Source organism: Alosa pseudoharengus, unplaced genomic scaffold (genome assembly GCF_046254945.1).
Source record: "Alosa pseudoharengus isolate Yale_2024_CS ecotype anadromous, Long Island Sound unplaced genomic scaffold, YU_APseudo_1.1 YU_APseudo_1.1_scf_24, whole genome shotgun sequence".
Lineage (NCBI taxonomy): Eukaryota > Metazoa > Chordata > Actinopteri > Clupeiformes > Clupeidae > Alosa > Alosa pseudoharengus.
This window is the reverse complement of record NW_027468689.1, coordinates 9,247,010-9,267,871: the sequence shown is the minus strand read 5'-3', so window position 1 is coordinate 9,267,871 and position 20,862 is coordinate 9,247,010. Positions and strand designations below refer to the sequence as shown.

General features: G+C 40.2%; 2 protein-coding genes across 3 annotated transcripts; one reads left to right on the top strand and one right to left on the bottom strand.

Annotated features, from left to right (window-relative positions):
- The first annotated feature begins 2,844 nt into the window (after window positions 1–2,844).
- Window positions 2,845–20,631, top strand: LOC143141912 (C-type lectin domain family 4 member E-like). 2 transcript variants are annotated; one of them, XM_076302595.1, is made up of 7 exons: window positions 2,845–2,927; window positions 4,218–4,325; window positions 4,518–4,604; window positions 18,146–18,208; window positions 18,627–18,781; window positions 19,094–19,209; window positions 20,353–20,631. In XM_076302595.1, exons 1-7 carry the CDS (start codon window positions 2,870–2,872, stop codon window positions 20,522–20,524), a joined length of 759 nt encoding a protein of 252 aa, XP_076158710.1. In that variant the 5' UTR covers window positions 2,845–2,869; the 3' UTR covers window positions 20,525–20,631. The 2 variants fall into 2 exon arrangements, with proteins under 2 accessions (XP_076158710.1, XP_076158711.1); XM_076302596.1 differs by lacking the exons at window positions 18,146–18,208; window positions 18,627–18,781; window positions 19,094–19,209; window positions 20,353–20,631 and adding an exon at window positions 11,214–11,287.
- Window positions 12,766–13,936, bottom strand: LOC143142692 (uncharacterized; the record flags this gene model as incomplete). The annotated part of the gene is made up of 1 exon (XM_076303766.1): window positions 12,766–13,936. A coding segment is annotated over exon 1 (1,131 nt), but the record flags the coding sequence as incomplete, so codon positions are not given.
- Window positions 20,632–20,862: the final 231 nt, after the last annotated feature.

Genomic DNA, 20,862 nt, shown 5'->3' with positions numbered 1-20,862 from the left:
CTAAACCCTGAACCCTCAAACACTTAACTCAGTATACATGCAGTTAAAGGTGCTCTAAGCGATGCCACGCATTTTTTAAGCTAAAACATTTTATGTCACTTACTGCAAACATCACCTAACCAAGCGCCAGCTGTCTGTGTCCTGAATACACTGTAAAATCGCGATCTCTGTAGACAGCCCAGACTCCAAAAACAGCAACAAAAACAACCTGGGCAAACCTAGCCCATAAAAACATAACAAACTGTTCCAGCAAATCACAGACGAGATGCGCGTTTAGGAGAGTTTCAATTGCATGGGAGCAGCACGGGAGGGAAGTAGCGAGCTAGCTTTCTGTTTTGTTTGAAAGTCAACAGAAGTGATGTTACCCAGCATCGCTTAGAGCACCTTTAAGTCAAGCTACAGTTATAACTGGACTACTGTGCTTGTCCGGTATCAGTTTATTGACCGAAGTATGCTCAGCCACAGTGATTTGCCCCTGGTTAAATAGTTGACATTACTTTGTTGAACATATTCATTTAGACATTCTGGGGATGTAAATTCACGTATGAAATAAAGTGCAACTTATGAGTATGCATTATGGCTTAAGGCAGGCTTAAAGGGACACCAGGCAACGTTTTCGTGTTAATTAATCATCTTCGTAAGTCGGTATATGGTTAAATGACTCATTACAGGGCGAATGAAGACTCTCTCGCCCGCCCCTACTGCCTGTAGGAAGAATATCCCGCTTGCAAGTTCAGTGTATCGTACCCGGCGACCGAAGCAGTTTCAGTTTCCATCCTGCATCCACAGCACAGAGGGAGGCTAACGAAACGCTAGCGATTGTTGCAAACGTGTGTATAATGGCAGAACCGGCGAAGAAGCAGCGAAAACCCTTGACGGAAGATGCAAAGAAAAGGAAAAGAGCTTCAGACCGAGTGAGGGGGAGTTTCGTAGAGAAAAAGCATCAGGCTTGCCTGGTGTCCCTTTAAGTAGTTAAGCTAATCGAGCTAAATAGGCTGAAGACAACCATGTTGGTCCAGACAGTATTTAGGCGTGCATGCACAGAGAGCATTTGCCAATTTGAGTCTGATTGAGCGTATACATGCAGGAGTTATTCGACGTTCAACCGCATTATCTGGGTGTGTAGGCCAACTGTAGAACTTTCAGTTGAACTAGGACAGTGGTTCTCAACCTTCTTTGAGCGAACGCCGCCCTGACCTGATCCTCTGCCCCCCCCCCCCCCCCCCCCCCCACAAAAAAACTACACCCCCGGGTAGGCTATAGGCCACTCACACTCATGCTATACTAGGACATTTAGGCTACAATACATGCATTTTAAAAGTCTGGTTTTAGCCGGACTAACACAATAATTTGATTTTCTGTAGTGTCATGTCATAGCAAAAAGAAGTTTATGGAAGTGTACTGCTGGTCTTATTTTGAAGCATACATATAGCTTACTATTTGTGTACTGATCAGAGATAGACTAAATTGATTTATACTTGGCTTAAGTATACATATAAAAGTATATCTACCCAATACTTGGCACTTAAATATACTTTATATACTTACAGCAAAGTCAAAGTATATTTAGTTGTACTTAGCCAGAGACTGATCTTTGAGAGGCTGCATGAAAGATTCTAATCTGACCCTTCCGTAAAGACTGTGTTTGGGTTAAAATTGGGTTGGGTTGACTACTTCATTCATAATCATTATGTGTTGGCATCCAATACAATATTTGGATGAACTTTTTTTATTGATAAAGAAAATATGTTCTTAGTCCACTGGTAGTGTTTATATGAGTGAAATTTGCTACTTGCTACTTTGAAGGACAGTTAAAAGTTTGCTTCAAGTATAAAAATCATACCTGAATGGAAACCTAATATTATACTTTAAAAGTACAGTATGTAAAATCCCTGTAAAGAAAATGTACAAGAACTTGCAGTATAAAAACTATTAAACTTATAGTTTTCTGAGGAATTATTTTAAGTATTCTATCAGGAATGTGAACACATGGGCTAAGTATAGTCACAAAACGCAACACCTTAAAAGGCTCAAGATGGCGTCAGGGCAGGGCCTTTGTGCCTGCCAGCATCCGTGGTTGTGCATCGTGTGTGTGTATTGTGTGTATTGTTGTTTTATGTTGTGCTGTGAGATGTTGTCATGCTGTGTGTTCATAGCTATTGTTTTGTGTTGTCCTGAGTTGTCCTGCTGTCTGATCTGGGCCTGCTCATTTCAAAATACTGGCCTGGGTGGCCGAGGTGTGCCAGGATAGAGGATAGAGGTAGGCCCTACGGTTCTGAAGATATTCACAGAAAACTGTGTCCGGCCTACTCTCCTTTCGGGGGGCCCAGTGCGTTGTGGTTCCGTATCATCCTTGTGGGGCAACATACCCACCAAGTCTCGTGCAGCCCGGTCTTTCAGTGTCCTGGGAATCGTTGACACAAAATGACTGAAGAAAAATGTAAAAAATCTGGAAGAAAAAAAAACTTGCGCGGAGGTCATAAAAGCAATAAAAGGGGAAAATATTAAAAAGGATGAATACTTTTTGCTGTGCATCCATACAATGTAGTGGTCAAACATTTCACATTTCATGAGGTTTGCACCTTTTTGTCACTAGACATTGGTCATTGAAATGGCATATTTTTGCACTGATGGCATTCAACGGCAGCGCTAAATATGCTGGGTTGATGAGCCTTCCTGAGATCAACAGGCCAATTTTGCAAATAACTTAGTGGTTCGATGTGTGAATGTATGAAAATACTGTGCTGGCATTGCAGCAAAGACCATAAAAGGACATTCTGAGAGTGACATCCTTCCTGGTTCTTGATAATAACAAGAGCACAGAAGTCATATGTTGGGTCGTCTCACTCAGTGCATTTCCCTGGACATCATGGACATGGACAACATCTATGGAAATGTTTGTGCGGATAATACTGAGAGCAACAAAGGTAGGGAACTATGTTATAGTTTTAAAAAAGTTCATGTTTAGTTTTATTTTGAAACATGTACACTTGCATACAGGTATTATTTTGCAAGACCAGGAGCTGATAGACTGTTAGTTCCTCTTTCGATAAAAGGATTGTGAGTGAAGCTTTCAGTGGTGGATCAAGTACACAAATCCTGCACTTGAGAGAAAATAGCGATACATATCTCCAGTAAAAATAGAAGTCTTCTAAATTTTCACTTGAGTAAAAGTACAAGTACTCGCTCCCATATGTAGGCCTACATCTTAAGTACTTATGTAATTTATTATGTTATATTCTTATTGTTGTAATAATTACACATATTCAACCAATCAGTTTCAGGAAGTCACCTGGAATGGTGTCAGTAAAATGTTGCCTAGGGCTCTCCAATGCTCTTGCTGCAGATTTTTAATTTCCCCTTGGGGATCAATAAAGTATCTATCTATCTATCTATCTATCTATCTATCTATCTATCTAGATAATTCCGGTAATCCAGTTGCAGTGGTGTAGCCTAGAAATCTAGACGCACCCTAGTGCAGACAGCAAATGTAATTTGCAGCCAGAGTAGCAGTGGTGGTGAAAGCAAACAAAAAAAAGTCCTATTTATTAAATTGATGTTTTCACTCTGATACAATCTTTTGGGGTTAATTTTGACACCATTGCTAGCTTGGGCAAAAACACTCAAGCCACCGCTGAGTTTGGTAAAGGGGCACCGCATCGGGCCGGTCAGGAGGAGGGCCCAGAAAAATAAATCATTAGCCTAAATAAACACTTTCTGTGCTGATTCTACATTAAGTGCATTCATTGCTAATTGTGTCTCACCAGCGTAAAGAGTTGTTGCTTGTTGCCTCTGGCAGTTTCCCTGTTGGCTGATAATGATTTTTTATCAAAAGTTCCCCCTCCCCCGTGGAGAGTAGGCTACGTTAGCCCATCTGCAAGTGTCAATACGTGAGATCAAGAGATTATGTTCTTGGTGGGCTAAACTAGTGGATGTCGGGGCTATGTCTGCAAACAAATTTGGTAGACAGAAAAAAAGAACATAAACGGAGATATAGAAAATACAAAAAAGGAGGCAGAGAATGCAAAGAAGGTAGGCCTACGGTTCTTCGCTTAACGTTCAGGCAGCAGACGAGTTCGAGGATATTGGCCCAGAATAACGTAGGACCGGCCCTGGTTGTAGACTCCCTGATAAGCAAGCTGCAGAATATTTGGTTCAGCTTGAGAAAGAAAACTGTTATCCGTTAACCAAGTTAAACCCTGATTTTGTTTGTCCAGGCTCTCAGGCCACCATGAAAGCCACCACAAAGGCCCTAATTCCTCCTCTGATAATTGGAGTTATTCTGCTTTTTGGTGTGGCAGTTCTTGGTACATTGACACACAAATGTGAGTTTTTTTTATTTTATTTATGTCAGTGGTTTAATGGTTTCCTGTCAAGATGTACATTTGATGTCCTTTCTGTTGCAAGTCAGTGAGATTGTGTGAAGACTTTGCAACACTATAGTTGTTTAAGTACACACTTTGTATGTACAGTATTTGATGTGAGACTAAAATGTTAATATATTTGATAAACATTAGATGCAAGTAAACTAAGTGATGAACAAAAGAAGTTTGCCCTGCTGGATGCTCAATATAACAATGTATCAGCTGATTTGAATATCACCGGTGAGTACCTAGCCTATACTGCAAATCAATCTGTCTGAAATAATTGTCATAAAATCTTTTGTGTGGTATTACAAAAAGAAAGACACTTATCTACAACCCCAAATCAGAAAAAGTTGGGACATTGTGTAAAATGCAAATAAAAACAGAATGTGATACAAATCTCGTAAACCCATAGCTGCAAAAAGGACATAGACAACATATCAAATGTTGAAAATGAAAATGTTGACTATTTCATGGACAATATGTTCACTTTGAATTTGATGCCAGCAACATGTTTCAAAAAAAGTTGGGACAGGAGCATTTTTACCAATGTGCTGCTTTACAGGCCCAGATCTAGGCTGCTCAGATTGGGGGGGGCAAATAGAAAGAAACTCAAATAGTCTACATGCATGCTTAGCATTTTGTGATCATTAAGGCTACTTTGACAAACTCTTAGTCAGCTGATTTTAATATTTACAGATAGAGGATTTAAAACACACTACAGCACATTATATTAGGCTACAATTTAAATGGACATTTTAAACGTTATTATTTCGTCTTGTTTTCTAGCCTGGCTAACGTCATACCCTCAACTCAAATGAGACGGGTCTGGGAACTAGGCATTCATTTTCTCGTATTTGAAACGTGGTTTACGAATGCCCAGAGCCGTTTATTGGGCGCTACGAATGTCTATCAAATGCAAGGCAGCATGGGAAAACCCAGGCTACTCGTTTTCCACCTTGTGAACTCTACTAGGCTAGCCAACAATAACACATTATCTTTTGGCTATTGTGCAAAAAGCCTCTTGTTCCATTCTTACAACATAGCCTGTCACAACATACTGTGACAGGAGTATCTTTTCGGTAGTCATTTCCAACTTCCCACGCTAATGATGCTCAAAATGCAACACAAATGTGCTCAAAGCAGGATGAGAAAAAGCTGAGGTTGTGTGTTTGTACAAAACTTTTTACAGCTTTGATATTTAACATTGTTTCATGTGTAATTGAGATTGCAGAATTGTGGGAAACAGTCAGTGCATCACCAATCCCTGTAATAGTAGTGGTAGTAGGCCAGACCTAGTAGGCGCTACGTATCCAGATATGGCACTGTAGAATTGTTTGGGGGGGGGGGGGGCATAGAAAAGTTTAACAATATTGGTGGATGATTGTTTGCTCTAAAGTGAATGGGTTGCGATGGTCTGTCATTTTTAAAAAGTGGTTCCCCAGAAAAAAAGTTTGGGAAGTACTGCTTTACACCTTTGTATTCGGTAAGGTCTGCTGTTTCTTCTGATATATGGTTTGTCATGTGTTCGGGAAAGATTCGTGAAGTATTCCACCGAGATGAATGGGTAGGGAGATGGGCGCAGAATGTAACATGAATAAATTAAAGTTACTTCTCTCCCGTTTACCACAACAACTTGCGGCTAACATCGTTTAAAAGCTGAGAAAAAGTTCTTTCGTGTGATGTGATACATGTAATATCTGTGAGTAGGCTAGTTCAGCAAAGAATGGGTGAATTTGGACGCACTTTCTTTCTTGCCGTGCGCTATCACATTCTCCACTGCGTAAAAGACATAGGCTAAATTAATTCGCGTTGTGAATGCTAAGCTTAATTTGACAGGCCATAGGCTAAATAAAAATCGCTAGTCTGATGCAAAGCAGAATATAGAAAGAAAGGGGCACCAAGGCCACAGTGGCCGCCGTAAAATTCCCACCCTGCTTATAACACAGTTAAGGAGTGACCCATGTTAACAAACTAACTGGCTAGATCACCTTAGAAAGCTAACATGCACATTAGCTAAAAAGCAAACCTTATTCAAAACGAGAATAATACAAACACTAACACTACAGTTAAAGGTCTTTATTTAAACCAGCAACAAGAATTTATATTACATCTAGTAGCCTATAACCTTTATGGAAATATAGCTAAGCCCTCTCTACTGAGGTATGAAACGTCAAGTGATGCACACAGTGTGGAATGGTAGGGGAACGCTTCTGCTCCGGTATTTATACTATCCAACCAGCAAATCAGCACCCTCGAAATTCAGACGGGACGAATTAGAAAAGTGTGATTGGCAGATTCAATAGCTGTCAATTAAAATTGACCAATTAGGTGGGGTAGAAGGAATATTTGGGGGGGCATTGCCCCTCCCAGCCCTATTCTAGATCCGGCTATGCTGCTTTACCTCTTCATTTAACAACATTCTATAAATGTTTAGAAACTGAGGACACCAGACAGAGTTTTGAGAATGAAATGTTGTCCCATTCCTGTCTGATATGGGATTTCAGTTGTCTCAACAGTATGGGGTATTCTTAATCATGTTTTTCATTCCATGATGCACCTAATTTGACAGGTCTGGACTGCAGGTCATTTAAGCATTTTAACTCTTCCTCTATTATATGGAGAAATACTGTATAAATATGCACAGAATTCATTTTGCCATTGTTTTCCTGAAATATTCAAGGTCTTCCCCGAAAAAGACACTGCCTGGACTGTTCAAAACCTGTATACATCATTCAGAATTGAAGGAAGTAATAGCAGGTCCCAGGCACTCAAATGTAAAAGAGGAGAAGGAATTCTTTTAAAAGGCCTTTATTGCATCTGGCTTAATTCATTTAAAATACTGAGCCAACATGTTTCGACCGAGCATGGTCTTCTTCAGGGCAAGGTAGCGACATGAATGAGAATGCCACAGACTTATAGGTTAAGTCCCACCCACAATATAATCATTTCATTAACTCAATAAGATAATCAATTAGCCTAATGAGTAAACAGGTTTGCAAGAAAAACACACACAGTAATCAAAAACTACACACAGCAACAACACCAAAGAAACAAACCGAGAACGTAGACTGTCTGGAAAAAAGAGAGGGAAGAAGACAAACCAAATCAATTATCAATTATTTGAACGCCCACAATTGGAAAATCCTAGACTAGACAAAACTACATGAGATCATGAAAGGGAGCAAAACTTCATATTACGACCTCATAAAAAACACTTAAATTCTATGTCCTCGTTCAAGCCAGGATACCTTAACGCATCCAGCTGATGAATCCAAAATGTCTCACGCTGGTTGAGTCTGCGGATCCTATCACCGCCTCTCTCCAAAGGCCTTACATGTTCTAACCCTTCTATTTTTAATAGAGAATCATCTTTATTATGAACCTGTGCAAAGTGTTGGGCCATCTGATAATCAGGGTTGCTGGTCCGTATAGCGTGCTTATGTTCCGCCAGACGATCACGTAGGTCTTTTTGTGCGCCCTACATAGAACACCTTACATGTACAGGATAGACGGTAAATAACAAATGTGGTGTTACAATTTATGAAATCTCTTATTTTGTAGGTTTTGTTAGATTTGAAATCCACAAATGTTTTTGAAGGAATGACATTACCACAATGGGGGCAATTCATGCATCGGTGTACACCGATGGGTCTCTTAAGCCAACTCTCCTTCTTCTCAGGGGGAAGAAAGCTGTGAACTAACTGATCACGAAGGGTCGGGGCCCTCCTGTAAGAAACAAGGGGGGGTTCAGGAAAGACCTGTTGGAGGGTAGGGTCAGAATTAACAATGGCCCAGTTATTCTGAATGATTCGTTTTATCAAGTTGGCTTCTGCACTATGTTGTATAACAAAAATAGGGCGAGATTGTGTGTTCCTCTTCCGTCCCTTCTTAATCAAGGTGTCAGGACGGTTCAAAGATTGAGCTCTGGACCGTGCTTGAGCTACTATATCTGGTTTGTAGGCTCTTTTTATGAAACGTTCTGACATGTCGTCTGGCTGTTTATTAAAGTCCTCATCCTCATCGCAAATGCGGCGTAACCGCTGGAATTGGCCAAAAGGTACATTATTAATAAGGTGTGAGGGATGAAAAGAATCTGCCCTAAGTATCGTATTCCTGGATGATTTCTTTCTGAATATAGTGGTATGTAGCAACCCTTCTAAATCTATGGAAATGGTCAGGTCTAAAAAATCGATGCTATTTTTGGAGTACTCTAAGGACAACTTGATATTCTTATTGATCGAATTCAGGTATCGGTGAAACTCCAACACCTGTGTCTCGGTACCCTTGAAAATAAATAATAAATCATCAATATACCTACCATACCATGTTATGCAGTGATGAAAAGGATTAACAGGATTAAGTACATGTAATTTCTCCCATAACCCCAAATAAAGGCAAGCATAATTGGGTGAAAAACAGCAACCCATTGGAACACCAATTTTCTGTTTGTACAACTTGTCAGTAAATATAAAGACATTATTGTGGATAATAAACTCCGTAAGTTGCACAATGAAATGAGGGGGAGGTCTGATGTTATCTCGATCAGAAATAAAGTGTTTCAAAGCATGGAGACCCTCATCATGATCAATGTTAGTATATAACGACTCCACATCCATGGTGATTAGGTATTGGGAGCCAACATTACCCAGATTAGACAAACTATTTAAAACATCAACAGTATCTTCAATAAATGAAGGGAGAGTTTTAACATATGGCTTAATAAAATGGTCAACAAACTTGGACGCAGGTTCGGTAAGCGTACCATTTCCTGAAATAATAGGTCGCCCCGGGGGGTTATCGAAAGGGGATTTATGTACCTTGGGAAGTAAATAAAATGTGGCCAAAACTGGGTGTTCAACCGTCATGTATTTCATCTCATTACCAGTAATCCATTCTGAATGTTTTGCATGGACTAACATGTTATGAAAAGCAACAGTCAATTCAGGCAAGGGGTTACCTCGAACCTGTTCGTAATGTTGGGTTTCTAATTGTCGAGTTGCCTCTTGGATATACATGTCTTTAGATTGAGACAGCGACCGGGACAGAGACAGAGGTATCCTCGGTGATCAACCTTGCTGGCGTGCCTCTGTCCAGCGAACAACTATCTGGGCTATCTAAGGGTATGTCCTTTGCACCTACTCATTCCTCTAGCCTTTTCAAAACTAGAGTGGATTTATTCCGTTTTTACCGTAATTTACATCTGAAGGCATTTTATCACAAATCGGAACAGCGTTACGCCCGGCCCATGAAGGACAGTACTTTGGACAGTACTCTTATGAATTCACCTGTTTCTGATGGCATCTCTGACACTGATTTATATCCTTTGTTTAGACCCAAATGGGTTTTTACACCTGTGGTTTCGAACCCTTCTCTTGTTGCCTTTTGTAAGAAAGTTGACTATGATGTACAGAAATTATTTGATGCCCAGTCTAAACCCACACGGAAATCTAATCTGACGCTAGGTGAACGTAGGGCTCTTAAGGAGCTATCTATGATGGAGGATATTATTATCCGCCCTGCCGATAAAGGTGGGGCTGTGGTAGTCTTATCTAAAGACATGTATATCCAAGAGGCAACTCGACAATTAGAAACCCAACATTACGAACAGGTTCGAGGTAACCCCTTGCCTGAATTGACTGTTGCTTTTCATAACATGTTAGTCCATGCAAAACATTCAGAATGGATTACTGGTAATGAGATGAAATACATGACGGTTGAACACCCAGTTTTGGCCACATTTTATTTACTTCCCAAGGTACATAAATCCCCTTTCGATAACCCCCCGGGGCGACCTATTATTTCAGGAAATGGTACGCTTACCGAACCTGCGTCCAAGTTTGTTGACCATTTTATTAAGCCATATGTTAAAACTCTCCCTTCATTTATTGAAGATACTGTTGATGTTTTAAATAGTTTGTCTAATCTGGGTAATGTTGGCTCCCAATACCTAATCACCATGGATGTGGAGTCGTTATATACTAACATTGATCATGATGAGGGTCTCCATGCTTTGAAACACTTTATTTCTGATCGAGATAACATCAGACCTCCCCCTCATTTCATTGTGCAACTTACGGAGTTTATTATCCACAATAATGTCTTTATATTTACTGACAAGTTGTACAAACAGAAAATTGGTGTTCCAATGGGTTGCTGTTTTTCACCCAATTATGCTTGCCTTTATTTGGGGTTATGGGAGAAATTACATGTACTTAATCCTGTTAATCCTTTTCATCACTGCATAACATGGTATGGTAGGTATATTGATGATTTATTATTTATTTTCAAGGGTACCGAGACACAGGTGTTGGAGTTTCACCGATACCTGAATTCGATCAATAAGAATATCAAGTTGTCCTTAGAGTACTCCAAAAATAGCATCGATTTTTTAGACCTGACCATTTCCATAGATTTAGAAGGGTTGCTACATACCACTATATTCAGAAAGAAATCATCCAGGAATACGATACTTAGGGCAGATTCTTTTCATCCCTCACACCTTATTAATAATGTACCTTTTGGCCAATTCCAGCGGTTACGCCGCATTTGCGATGAGGATGAGGACTTTAATAAACAGCCAGACGACATGTCAGAACGTTTCATAAAAAGAGCCTACAAACCAGATATAGTAGCTCAAGCACGGTCCAGAGCTCAATCTTTGAACCGTCCTGACACCTTGATTAAGAAGGGACGGAAGAGGAACACACAATCTCGCCCTATTTTTGTTATACAACATAGTGCAGAAGCCAACTTGATAAAACGAATCATTCAGAATAACTGGGCCATTGTTAATTCTGACCCTACCCTCCAACAGGTCTTTCCTGAACCCCCCCTTGTTTCTTACAGGAGGGCCCCGACCCTTCGTGATCAGTTAGTTCACAGCTTTCTTCCCCCTGAGAAGAAGGAGAGTTGGCTTAAGAGACCCATCGGTGTAATATAATAATAATAATAATAAGCTTTATTTGTATAGCACCTTTCATACACAGAATGCAGCTCAAAGTGCTTTACATTTGAAGCATGTAACAAAATAATAGTCAGTCAGTCATTATCAATCACATTTCTTCATTGCTGGGGCCGTTTATGATCCACTCAGCAACATATCAAAAATTTAGAAAATGACATGTCATAAGACTGGCAGCCTTAACCCTCTTACCCCCCACAAGCACGCCATATGGCAACTGTGGCAAGGAAAAACTCCCATATTCCAGGAAGAAACCTTGAGCAGAACCTGACTTAATAGGGGGAGCCCATCTGCTTCTGGCTGGCTGCGCCCTCCAATAGCAGCAGATGTAGAATAATCAGAAAAAGTAGTCTACAGGATAAGACGAGTTAACTAAAAGCTTTCCTGTACAGGTATGTTTTCAGATCTTTTTTAAAAATATTTACTGAACTCGCCTGCTTGATGTACAGAGGCAGGGTGTTCCATAGTTTGGGGGCATAATGGATAAAAGCAGCTTCTCCACTTTGTTTGTGGAGCACTTTGGGTACGATTAAAAGATTAGAATTGGATGATCGATCTAAGTTTCCTTTGTGGTTGATAAGATATTAAAAGCTCAGAGATATATGAAGGTGCTGTGCCATTCAGAGCTTTGTAAGTAATTAACATAACCTTAAAATCAATTCTATAGGAAATAGGGAGCCAGTGCAGTTCAGCCAACACAGGGGTGATGTGTTCTCTCTTCTTAGTCTTAGTTAAAAGTCTAGCCGCAGAGTTCTGTATGAGTGCCAATTTCTTTAGATGTTTTTTGGGAAGACCAGTGAAAAGTGCATTGCAGTAGTCTAACCTGCTAGTGATAAAGGCGTGAATTAGTTTTTCTGCATCTTGTTGAGTTAAAAAGGGCCGCACTTTGGCAATGTTTCTCAAGTGGAAATAGGCTGTTTGAGTAACTTTACTGATATGGGGCTTAAAACTTAACTCTGCATCTAAGATGACACCGAGGCTTGTTACTTTTGGTTTGACCTGGTGTGCCAAGTTCCCCAGATTACTAAGAACAATATCTCGCTTTAGTTTTGGTCCCACCAAAAGTACCTCTGTTTTGTCATCATTTAGTTTCAGAAAATTTTTGCTCATCCACTGATTAATGGAGGTTAGGCATGCAGTGAGGGAGCAAAGGCCATCTGGGTTAGTTGGCTCCACAGAAATATACAATTGGGTATCATCTGCGTAGCTATGGAAGTTTACATTATGCTGACTTATGACATTTCCCAATGGAAGCATATATAGGGAAAATAGCAGGGGACCAAGGCAGCTCCCCTGGGCCACACCAAAAGGCAAGTCATGTTTTTCAGATACATGATCTCCTAGACTGATATAAAAATCTCTGCCAGTAATGTAGGTTTGAAACCAGTTTAGAGCATTATCAGAGAGACCCACCCACTTCGCAAGGCGGTGAATTAGGATGCTATGATCAATGGTGTCAAATGCCGCACTCAAATCCAGAAGAATAAGGATTGAGACTTTGTTTGAGTCAGTAGCCAGTCTGAGATCATTGACTATTTTTACTAGAGCCGTTTCTGTGCTGTGATTTGATCTAAAACCTGATTGGAATTTTTCAAGGATACTGTTTTCGTTGAGGAAGGTATTTAACTGATTACAAACAACTTTTTCAAGTACTTTGCTCAGGAACGGTAGATTTGATATAGGCCTGTAGTTGCTCAGATTGGTATGGTCAAGATTTGACTTTTTAAGTAAAGGTTTCACAACAGCGGTTTCAAAAGCAGTTGGAAATATACCTGTTTCTAATGAGGTATTTATTACCTTGAGAATAAAGGGAGCTAAGCTATCATATAGTTTTTTGAGGAATCTAGTAGGGATTGGATCTAAAACACATGTTGAGGAGCCGGTTTGAGTTATAATTTTACCAAGCTCAGATTGAGTAATAGTGCTAAAGGACCTTAATTTTGGGGGGCTGTTTTTGGGTGTACTATCAAACATATTACTTGTATTACCAATAGCCTCCCTTATAGAAATTACTTTGTTTTCGAAGAAGTCTGCAAATTCTTCGCATCTTAGAGAGGATGCCTGACTGAGTGTATCAAAAGGTGTTTGATGCAATAGCCTATCAATGGTAGAGAACAACACCCTAGAGTTTCCACTGTTTTCAGCAATTACCTTAGAGAAGTGGTTCCTTCTCTCATTCCGAATAGCTCTATTATAATTTGCTATTTTTTCTTTTAGAATGGCACGGTGAACCTGTAACTTAGTTTTTCTCCATGTTCTCTCAGCTTTTCTACATGATCTTTTTAGATCATGGATATTTTCGTTCATCCAAGGTGTCAGTTTGCTACAGGGCCTTTTTTTAGTCTTTAAGGGTGCCACTCTATCAAGCATAGCGCCTAATTCATGATTGAGAGCCTCTACCATTTGATCAATGGGATGATGTAAAATATCTAAATTTATGGAGTCTATAAGAGTTATGAACTGCTGTTCTGCTCTAATGTCCAAGAGTCGCGATTTGATTGCAATTTCGGGATGAATTTTTGGAGTATGTAGTACTATATTAAAAGATACACAATAATGATCAGACATATTTATATCATTTACTGATAAGTCTGTGACTTCTATCCCTCTAGAAATGACTAGATCGAGGGTGTTGCCAAGGTTGTGGGTGGGTCCTGTAACATGCTGCTTTAGCTCTAAACTGTCCAACACATTAAGGAACTTACTGGCTTTAGCATCAGTTGTCTTATTGACATGAATATTAAAGTCGCCATTTACAATTATCCGATCATAGCTAGTGATGATGAGCGACATAAGTTCAGAAAACTGGTCGAGAAAGCCAGCCCATAGTTTAGGAGGGCGGTATAAGGTTAATAGAAGTACAGCTGGGTCAGCCTTCAGAGTGAGGGCAATGTACTCAAAGGAAGCGAATTCACCAAAGTTGACTCTAGTGCAACTATATTTGTTTGAGAGAATGGAGGCAATTCCACCACCTCGTTTGCCTTGTCTAATTGAGTGGAAGAAATTATAATTTGGGGGACAAGTTTCAACAAGAACAGCTTCGCTGTCTGAAGTCAGCCAGGTTTCAACAAGAAACAGAAAATCCAATTGTTTTTCACTAATAAAATCATTGATTGCAAAGGTTTTGGTAGTAAGTGCACCTATATTCAGTAAACCCATGTTAGCTGAAAATGCCTCTGGCTTTTGAGGAATATGCTGAGGTATGGAAAGAATATTTGTTAGGTTTCTAGTTTTAAATTTGTCTTTTCTTTTTACTATACGTTTGGTAGAAATCAACGTTGGAATAGAACTATAAGCATAAGTCATGCTATTGCATGAAGCAGCTTGATCTATGGTAGTAGTATTGTATGTTACCCTGCAGAAAACATTCTCAGACCCATCCACATGTATAATGCCATTCGAATCAATACCTGGGGGGCGTGAATCTGTAATATTTTCTACAGAATGTCAATGCCTCAGTGTGGACGCTATGTTGTCAGAGAGTAGCCTGGCTCCATGTTGGTTTGGGTGGAGACCATCACGCTTCAGCATACTGGGCCTCTCCCAGAACAAGCCCCAGTTGTTGACATAGGGGATGCTTAGGGAAGCGCAGTAGCGTTTGAGCCAGGTGTGGAGATCGAACAGTCTGGACCATCTCTCAGCACCTTTTCTGTAGGTAGGGAGAGGCCCAGAGATGACAAAGCGTTTTTCTGTGCCCATCAGGGTGGTGATGAGAGTTTTGTAGTTTTCCTGCAGTGCTACTGACTGCTTATCTCTGATGTCGTTTGTGCCCACGTGTACGATGATGTTGTTGACCTTGGTGTGGCAGGCCAGGATGCTTGGGAGTTTCTGCTGGATGTCAAGGACCTTGGCACCAGGGAAGCAGTAGACCTTGGAGGGACCGCTACATGATGGGGGAATGCAGAGGTCTCTAACCATGGAACTGCCGATGACCAGGGTGGAGGTTGATGAGGTCCGGGGAGGTGGGGGTCGGGGGGGCGCCGACTTTGAGGAGGGACCAGGATGGTTGTCTCGGGGCAGGAGGGGCTCCTCATCCTCGGTCAGAATGGCGTAGCGGTTTTCCAGTCGTATAGGTTGGGCTGGGCCTGAGTGCCGTCCGGACCGTCTGCCGTGCTTGTGATGCTTGCTTCTACGCCATGGCTCAGGCTGATGTGGAGTGGAGCTGGCCAGCAGAGCAGGCTTGGTTCTCAGCAGAGGCCGGGGAGAGGCAACAGGGACAGAAGTTGCATTAGTGCATGGCATGGTTAAAGTATTGGAGGACAGAGTGAAATCAGGGCATCTGGCATTAGTGTGTGTAAGAGAGGTAACGTTACTTACGGAGAGAATGGTGTCGAGGAACTGTTCATCCTTCTCAATCTGATGGAGGGTCGCTATTCTGGCTTCGAGTTCCACTATCTTTTCGCTGAGAAGGACGCAGGAGTCGCAGCCTGGTGCACAGCTGAGGGGAGGCATCGTGTCGCGGCGAGGGCTCGTCGGTGTCAACTTTCTTTTAAACGTTTGTTTGCTAGTTGGCTAGCAACAGCGATATCGTGCAGTTCCTTGATAACTCGAACACAGGTAGCGGGTGAGTAATCTGAGATTACTCACTTTTATATTGAGTCACTAGTTTTGAGAGACGTTAGAAGGAATTTGATGCTTTCTTCTTCCAGCGTTTCCTTGGCCCGGTATTATTTGCAGCCCTTGATGCTGGCTTAATCGTTTCACGTTAACGTTTGACAGAAAAGTTTGGCGATCAAGGTTATAGAGTCCGATAATCCAAAGCCTCGAGCAACAACAGTTTATGGAACAGTTTGTTCACGAGATATAATCGGTAGCCAGTAAATCCGTAGAAAGTAGATAGTAACAAGGAGATTTTAAGATAGATAAGTTTGGAAGTTTAGGTAGTTACATACGGAGCACGCCGACCGATGCATGAATTGCCCCCATTGTGGTAATGTCATTCCTTCAAAAACATTTGTGGATTTCAAATCTAACAAAACCTACAAAATAAGAGATTTCATAAATTGTAACACCACATTTGTTATTTACCGTCTATCCTGTACATGTAAGGTGTTCTATGTAGGGCGCACAAAAAGACGTCTACGTGATCGTCTGGCGGAACATAAATACGCTATACGGACCAGCAACCCTGATTATCAGATGGCCCAACACTTTGCACAGGTTCATAATAAAGATGATTCTCTATTAAAAATAGAAGGGTTAGAACATGTAAGGCCTTTGGAGAGAGGCGGTGATAGGATCCGCAGACTCAACCAGCGTGAGACATTTTGGATTCATCAGCTGGATGCGTTAAGGTATCCTGGCTTGAACGAGGACATAGAATTTAAGTGTTTTTTATGAGGTCGTAATATGAAGTTTTGCTCCCTTTCATGATCTCATGTAGTTTTGTCTAGTCTAGGATTTTCCAATTGTGGGCGTTCAAATAATTGATAATTGATTTGGTTTGTCTTCTTCCCTCTCTTTTTTCCAGACAGTCTACGTTCTCTGTTTGTTTCTTTGGTGTTGTTGCTGTGTGTAGTTTTTGATTACTGTGTGTGTTTCTCTTGCAAACATGTTTACTCATTAGGCTAATTGATTATCTTATTGAGTTAATGAAATGATTATATTGTGGGTGGGACTTAACCTATAAGTCTGTGGCATTCTCATTCATGTTGCTACCTTGCCCTGAAGAAGACCATGCTCGGTCAAAACATGTTGGCTCAGTATTTTAAATGAATTAAGCCAGATGCAATAAAGGCCTTTTAAAAGAATTCCTTCTCCTCTTTTACATTTGAGTGCCTGGGACCTGCTATTACTTCCTTGGATTTTCCCTACCCCAAGAGCACCGCTTGACGACTTGATAAACTTCACCTGAGCGCCTGGTTGAACCTCCTGCATATCATTCAGAATTGATTGAGTGCCTTACCAGATGTGCAAGGTGCCAATGCTGAAGGCACTAATGCACTTCCACACTGTCATAGCTGTTGGGTTTTGAACTGAGTACTATAACAAGTTGGATAGTTGGATAGGCCCTCTCCTCTTTAACCCAAAGGACTCCATGATTTCGTGAAAATAATGGCAAATGTTGATTGATCTCACCACAGGACCTTTTTCCACTTTACCTCACATTTTAATTTTTTTACATTTTAAACGAGCTCAGGCCCAGACAAGATGGTGGTATGTCTTTTGCATGGTAAAGTTAACGTTAGCATTTGTGAATTGAGTGTCAAACTGTGCTCATAGACAATGGTTATCAGAGATTTACCTGAGCCCATACAATGATTTTCATTACAGAAACAGGTCTGGTTTTAATGCAGTGCCATCTGAGGTCCAAAAAATCACAGCCATCCAATATTGTTTCTCAGCTCTGTCCCTTGTTTGCAAAGATTAAGATTGCTCTGGATTCTCTGAATATTTTAATGATATTATGTACTGTAGATGATGAACACCCCAATCCGCAATGTCATATTAAGAAGCATTATAATTATATTGTTTCATCATTTGTCCACACGGGTTTACACAAAGAGATGAATGCTACATATTTACTTCTAAGACACTCTGCCTTTCTGGGATACTTTTTTCATACCCAATCAGTTACCCTGATTGCACAACTTTTCCAGCTTTTTCTTGGCCCTGTCCCAACTTTTTTCCTTGAAATAGTCATATATGTCATTTTCAACATTTGATATGTTATCTGCGTCCTTTTTGCACTAAATATGAGTTTACAAGATTATCACATACTGTTTTTAATGTGCATTTTACACAGCATCTCAATGATTTGGCGTTGTATGTACATGTATTTATAATTATTGTGTTGTCTTCATCATTTCAACATCAGATATCAAGTTTGGTCTTCTAGATGCACAGTACAGGGATTTGCTGGCAACTCGCAAAACCTCAAGTATGTTTGGAAACACTTGCAGCAAACAGTTATTGTGTTAAGCTACACTTGCAGTAAACAGTTATTGTGTTAAGCTACATATATTATATTAAACCTTTTTGGTAGTCCTGGTGATATATGCAAAACGTCACGTGAAATTATCACTTTTTTCTAAAAAGCATTGGCACCCTGAATATATTCAGAAATGGAGCCTCCATTTTGCTTTTAACCATAACCAAAATTGTGTTTTTATTATTTTTTTATATCTCCTGAACCAAACAAAATAAAACTATAAAGGTGATGTCTAGCCCTATGTTTTATGGTCAAGAATTACAAGGATGCCATATACAACATCATAGAATCTTCAGCTGAATAGTTAAAGGTGAATTCAATGACGCTGTGAGAAGGAAATAACTTGCACATTCACTTTTGCTATAAGCTGAATCCAGTTGTAGGGCTTGTCCTGAGGGATGGATGCATCACAAAGGAAAGTGCTACCTGTTCTCCTCTTCAAAACTGAACTGGGAGGGAAGTCGAGATCACTGCATCACCTTAGGGGGTCACCTAGCCATTGTGAATAATCAAGAAGAGCAGGTACTGTAAAGTAGACAACATGTGTGAAAAAGTGTGAGGTGGACACATTGGGCAATGTGTAGCCTCATATATTGTGTTGAATATGTGACTATAACAAACCCACACATGTTTGGCTCACAATGGCTCCCAATTGATAAGAAAGGTTTTATTCAAGACTTCCAAAGCCAAAGATTTACGCTTCCCTCGAGTTCCTTAACATTTTAACAGTATTTCTAGTATCAATACTAACTCACAAACAAAAATGCTCTATTTGATCATGGGCACGAATGTAATATTCTCTTTATAGTAACAACTGTGTGTTCTTCCCTTTAGCATTTTCTGGCTGCACAAGCAAACCGTGTCTCCCACTGGATTGGACTGAACGATCTAGCAGTAGAGGGACAATGGCGTTGGGTGGACAACAAAAGTCTCAACGAGACCGGAGCTGTGTAAGATATGCCTAAAGCAATTGTATTTAAAGCATGCATAGGCCTACAGTCATAGTTCTATTAACCTACTTCACAGTGAAAACCCACTAATGCAGATATTTCGGTTATACTTTACTTGAAGGTATCTACATTAGAGTGACATGACACTGTCATGAACGTGTCATAAACATTATAAACAAGTCTGTTTATGTTTATGACATAGCGCTTCTGTCACTCAATTCTGTCAAGTGTCATTTGCTTTTTGTCATGTAAGGGTTATGACAGTGTCATGTCACTCTTATGTAGATACCTTGAACTAAAGTGTTAACTAAAGTGTTACCGATATTTTTATCAGTTCCTGTGTTGTGCTGTCTCATTATAATGGTCCATGCTCAGAGATATAGCCAAAGAGGCCAATAATCAATCAATCCAGCAGATTCAGAATCTGAATCATTAAAGTGTTTTACACTCTTGTCTCCCACACATGTTCTTACAGTATGTCTCCCAACCAGGGGTGCGTTTCTAGAAAAGGTGACGGTTGCAATCTTTGTTTGGTCTTTCTAGAAATGATAGTTCCAACGATCAGTAGCAAACACAGGCAGACAGTTTGGTGGTTGGAAGATGGGTTTTGCGGTTGTCAACATTTTAATTGCATTAGTTTGACCAGATTGACCCTATGCATACATGAACACACCCTCTGAGTATTTCACTTATCATTACATTTCAAATTCACATTCATTCATCTTAAGTGCTGGCGTGTAACAATGGAGACTGTGATGGTGGTTAGACACACCTGCATCCACAACACCCACTCATTCACGCCTGCACATGAGCAGAGGCTGTAAATAGGACAATATTTAGACACAACAGAAACATTTACTTACATTCATTATTGTTGGTTGTGCATTCTCAATAATTACTACTCATGATTTAGCTCTATAGAGGCTCTAGTAGGACTAATTTTAACCATCAACTTACAGCATGACGTCATTAACACTGGACTGTCTTTTAAACGTCTGAACTTGCTATTTTCGAACAAACAACAACGCTTTCTAGACACGAAAATTGCATTTTACCATGGTGGTTTAGCAATGACTAAGGCAGCTTTTCTAAACTAACCCCTGGAAAGTAAACACTAATTGATGATTTACTGTCTCTTTAAAGTTTCTGGTTTAATAGATCACACCTCTATGAAACAGATGAGCCAGATAACTGGAAGAAGAAGGATCCTTCGGGGGAGAACTGCGCCAGTATTTCCCATCACAATGGGGATTGGCAAGACAATTCTTGTAAAACGATTCAGAAATTTGTTTGTGAGACATTGGCCAGTTCTTGACATGTAACTTCTGAAAATATTTCAGATGACAATTATCTGTTGGCCATTTCTTTTTATGCTGACTTGCTTGGTTCTGTGGAACATTTTCAATATGCTTTAAATATTAAATTCTGTGATGCTGAAAAAAAAATGAATTGTATTTTTTTATATGTAATGTAAATTGTACCAATGTTTTTTTTTTCATTTGAATCTATCTGAAAAGAAAAAAAGTAAGTAATGAAAGCCCCCAGAGTGTAAAAGGTGTATGGGCTGTGAAGGCTATTTTGTAGTCTGACTCTCCTTTTTCAACCTTTCTGCACTGTTTTTTTGTCTGTCTTAAATGCTGACTTATGGCCCCA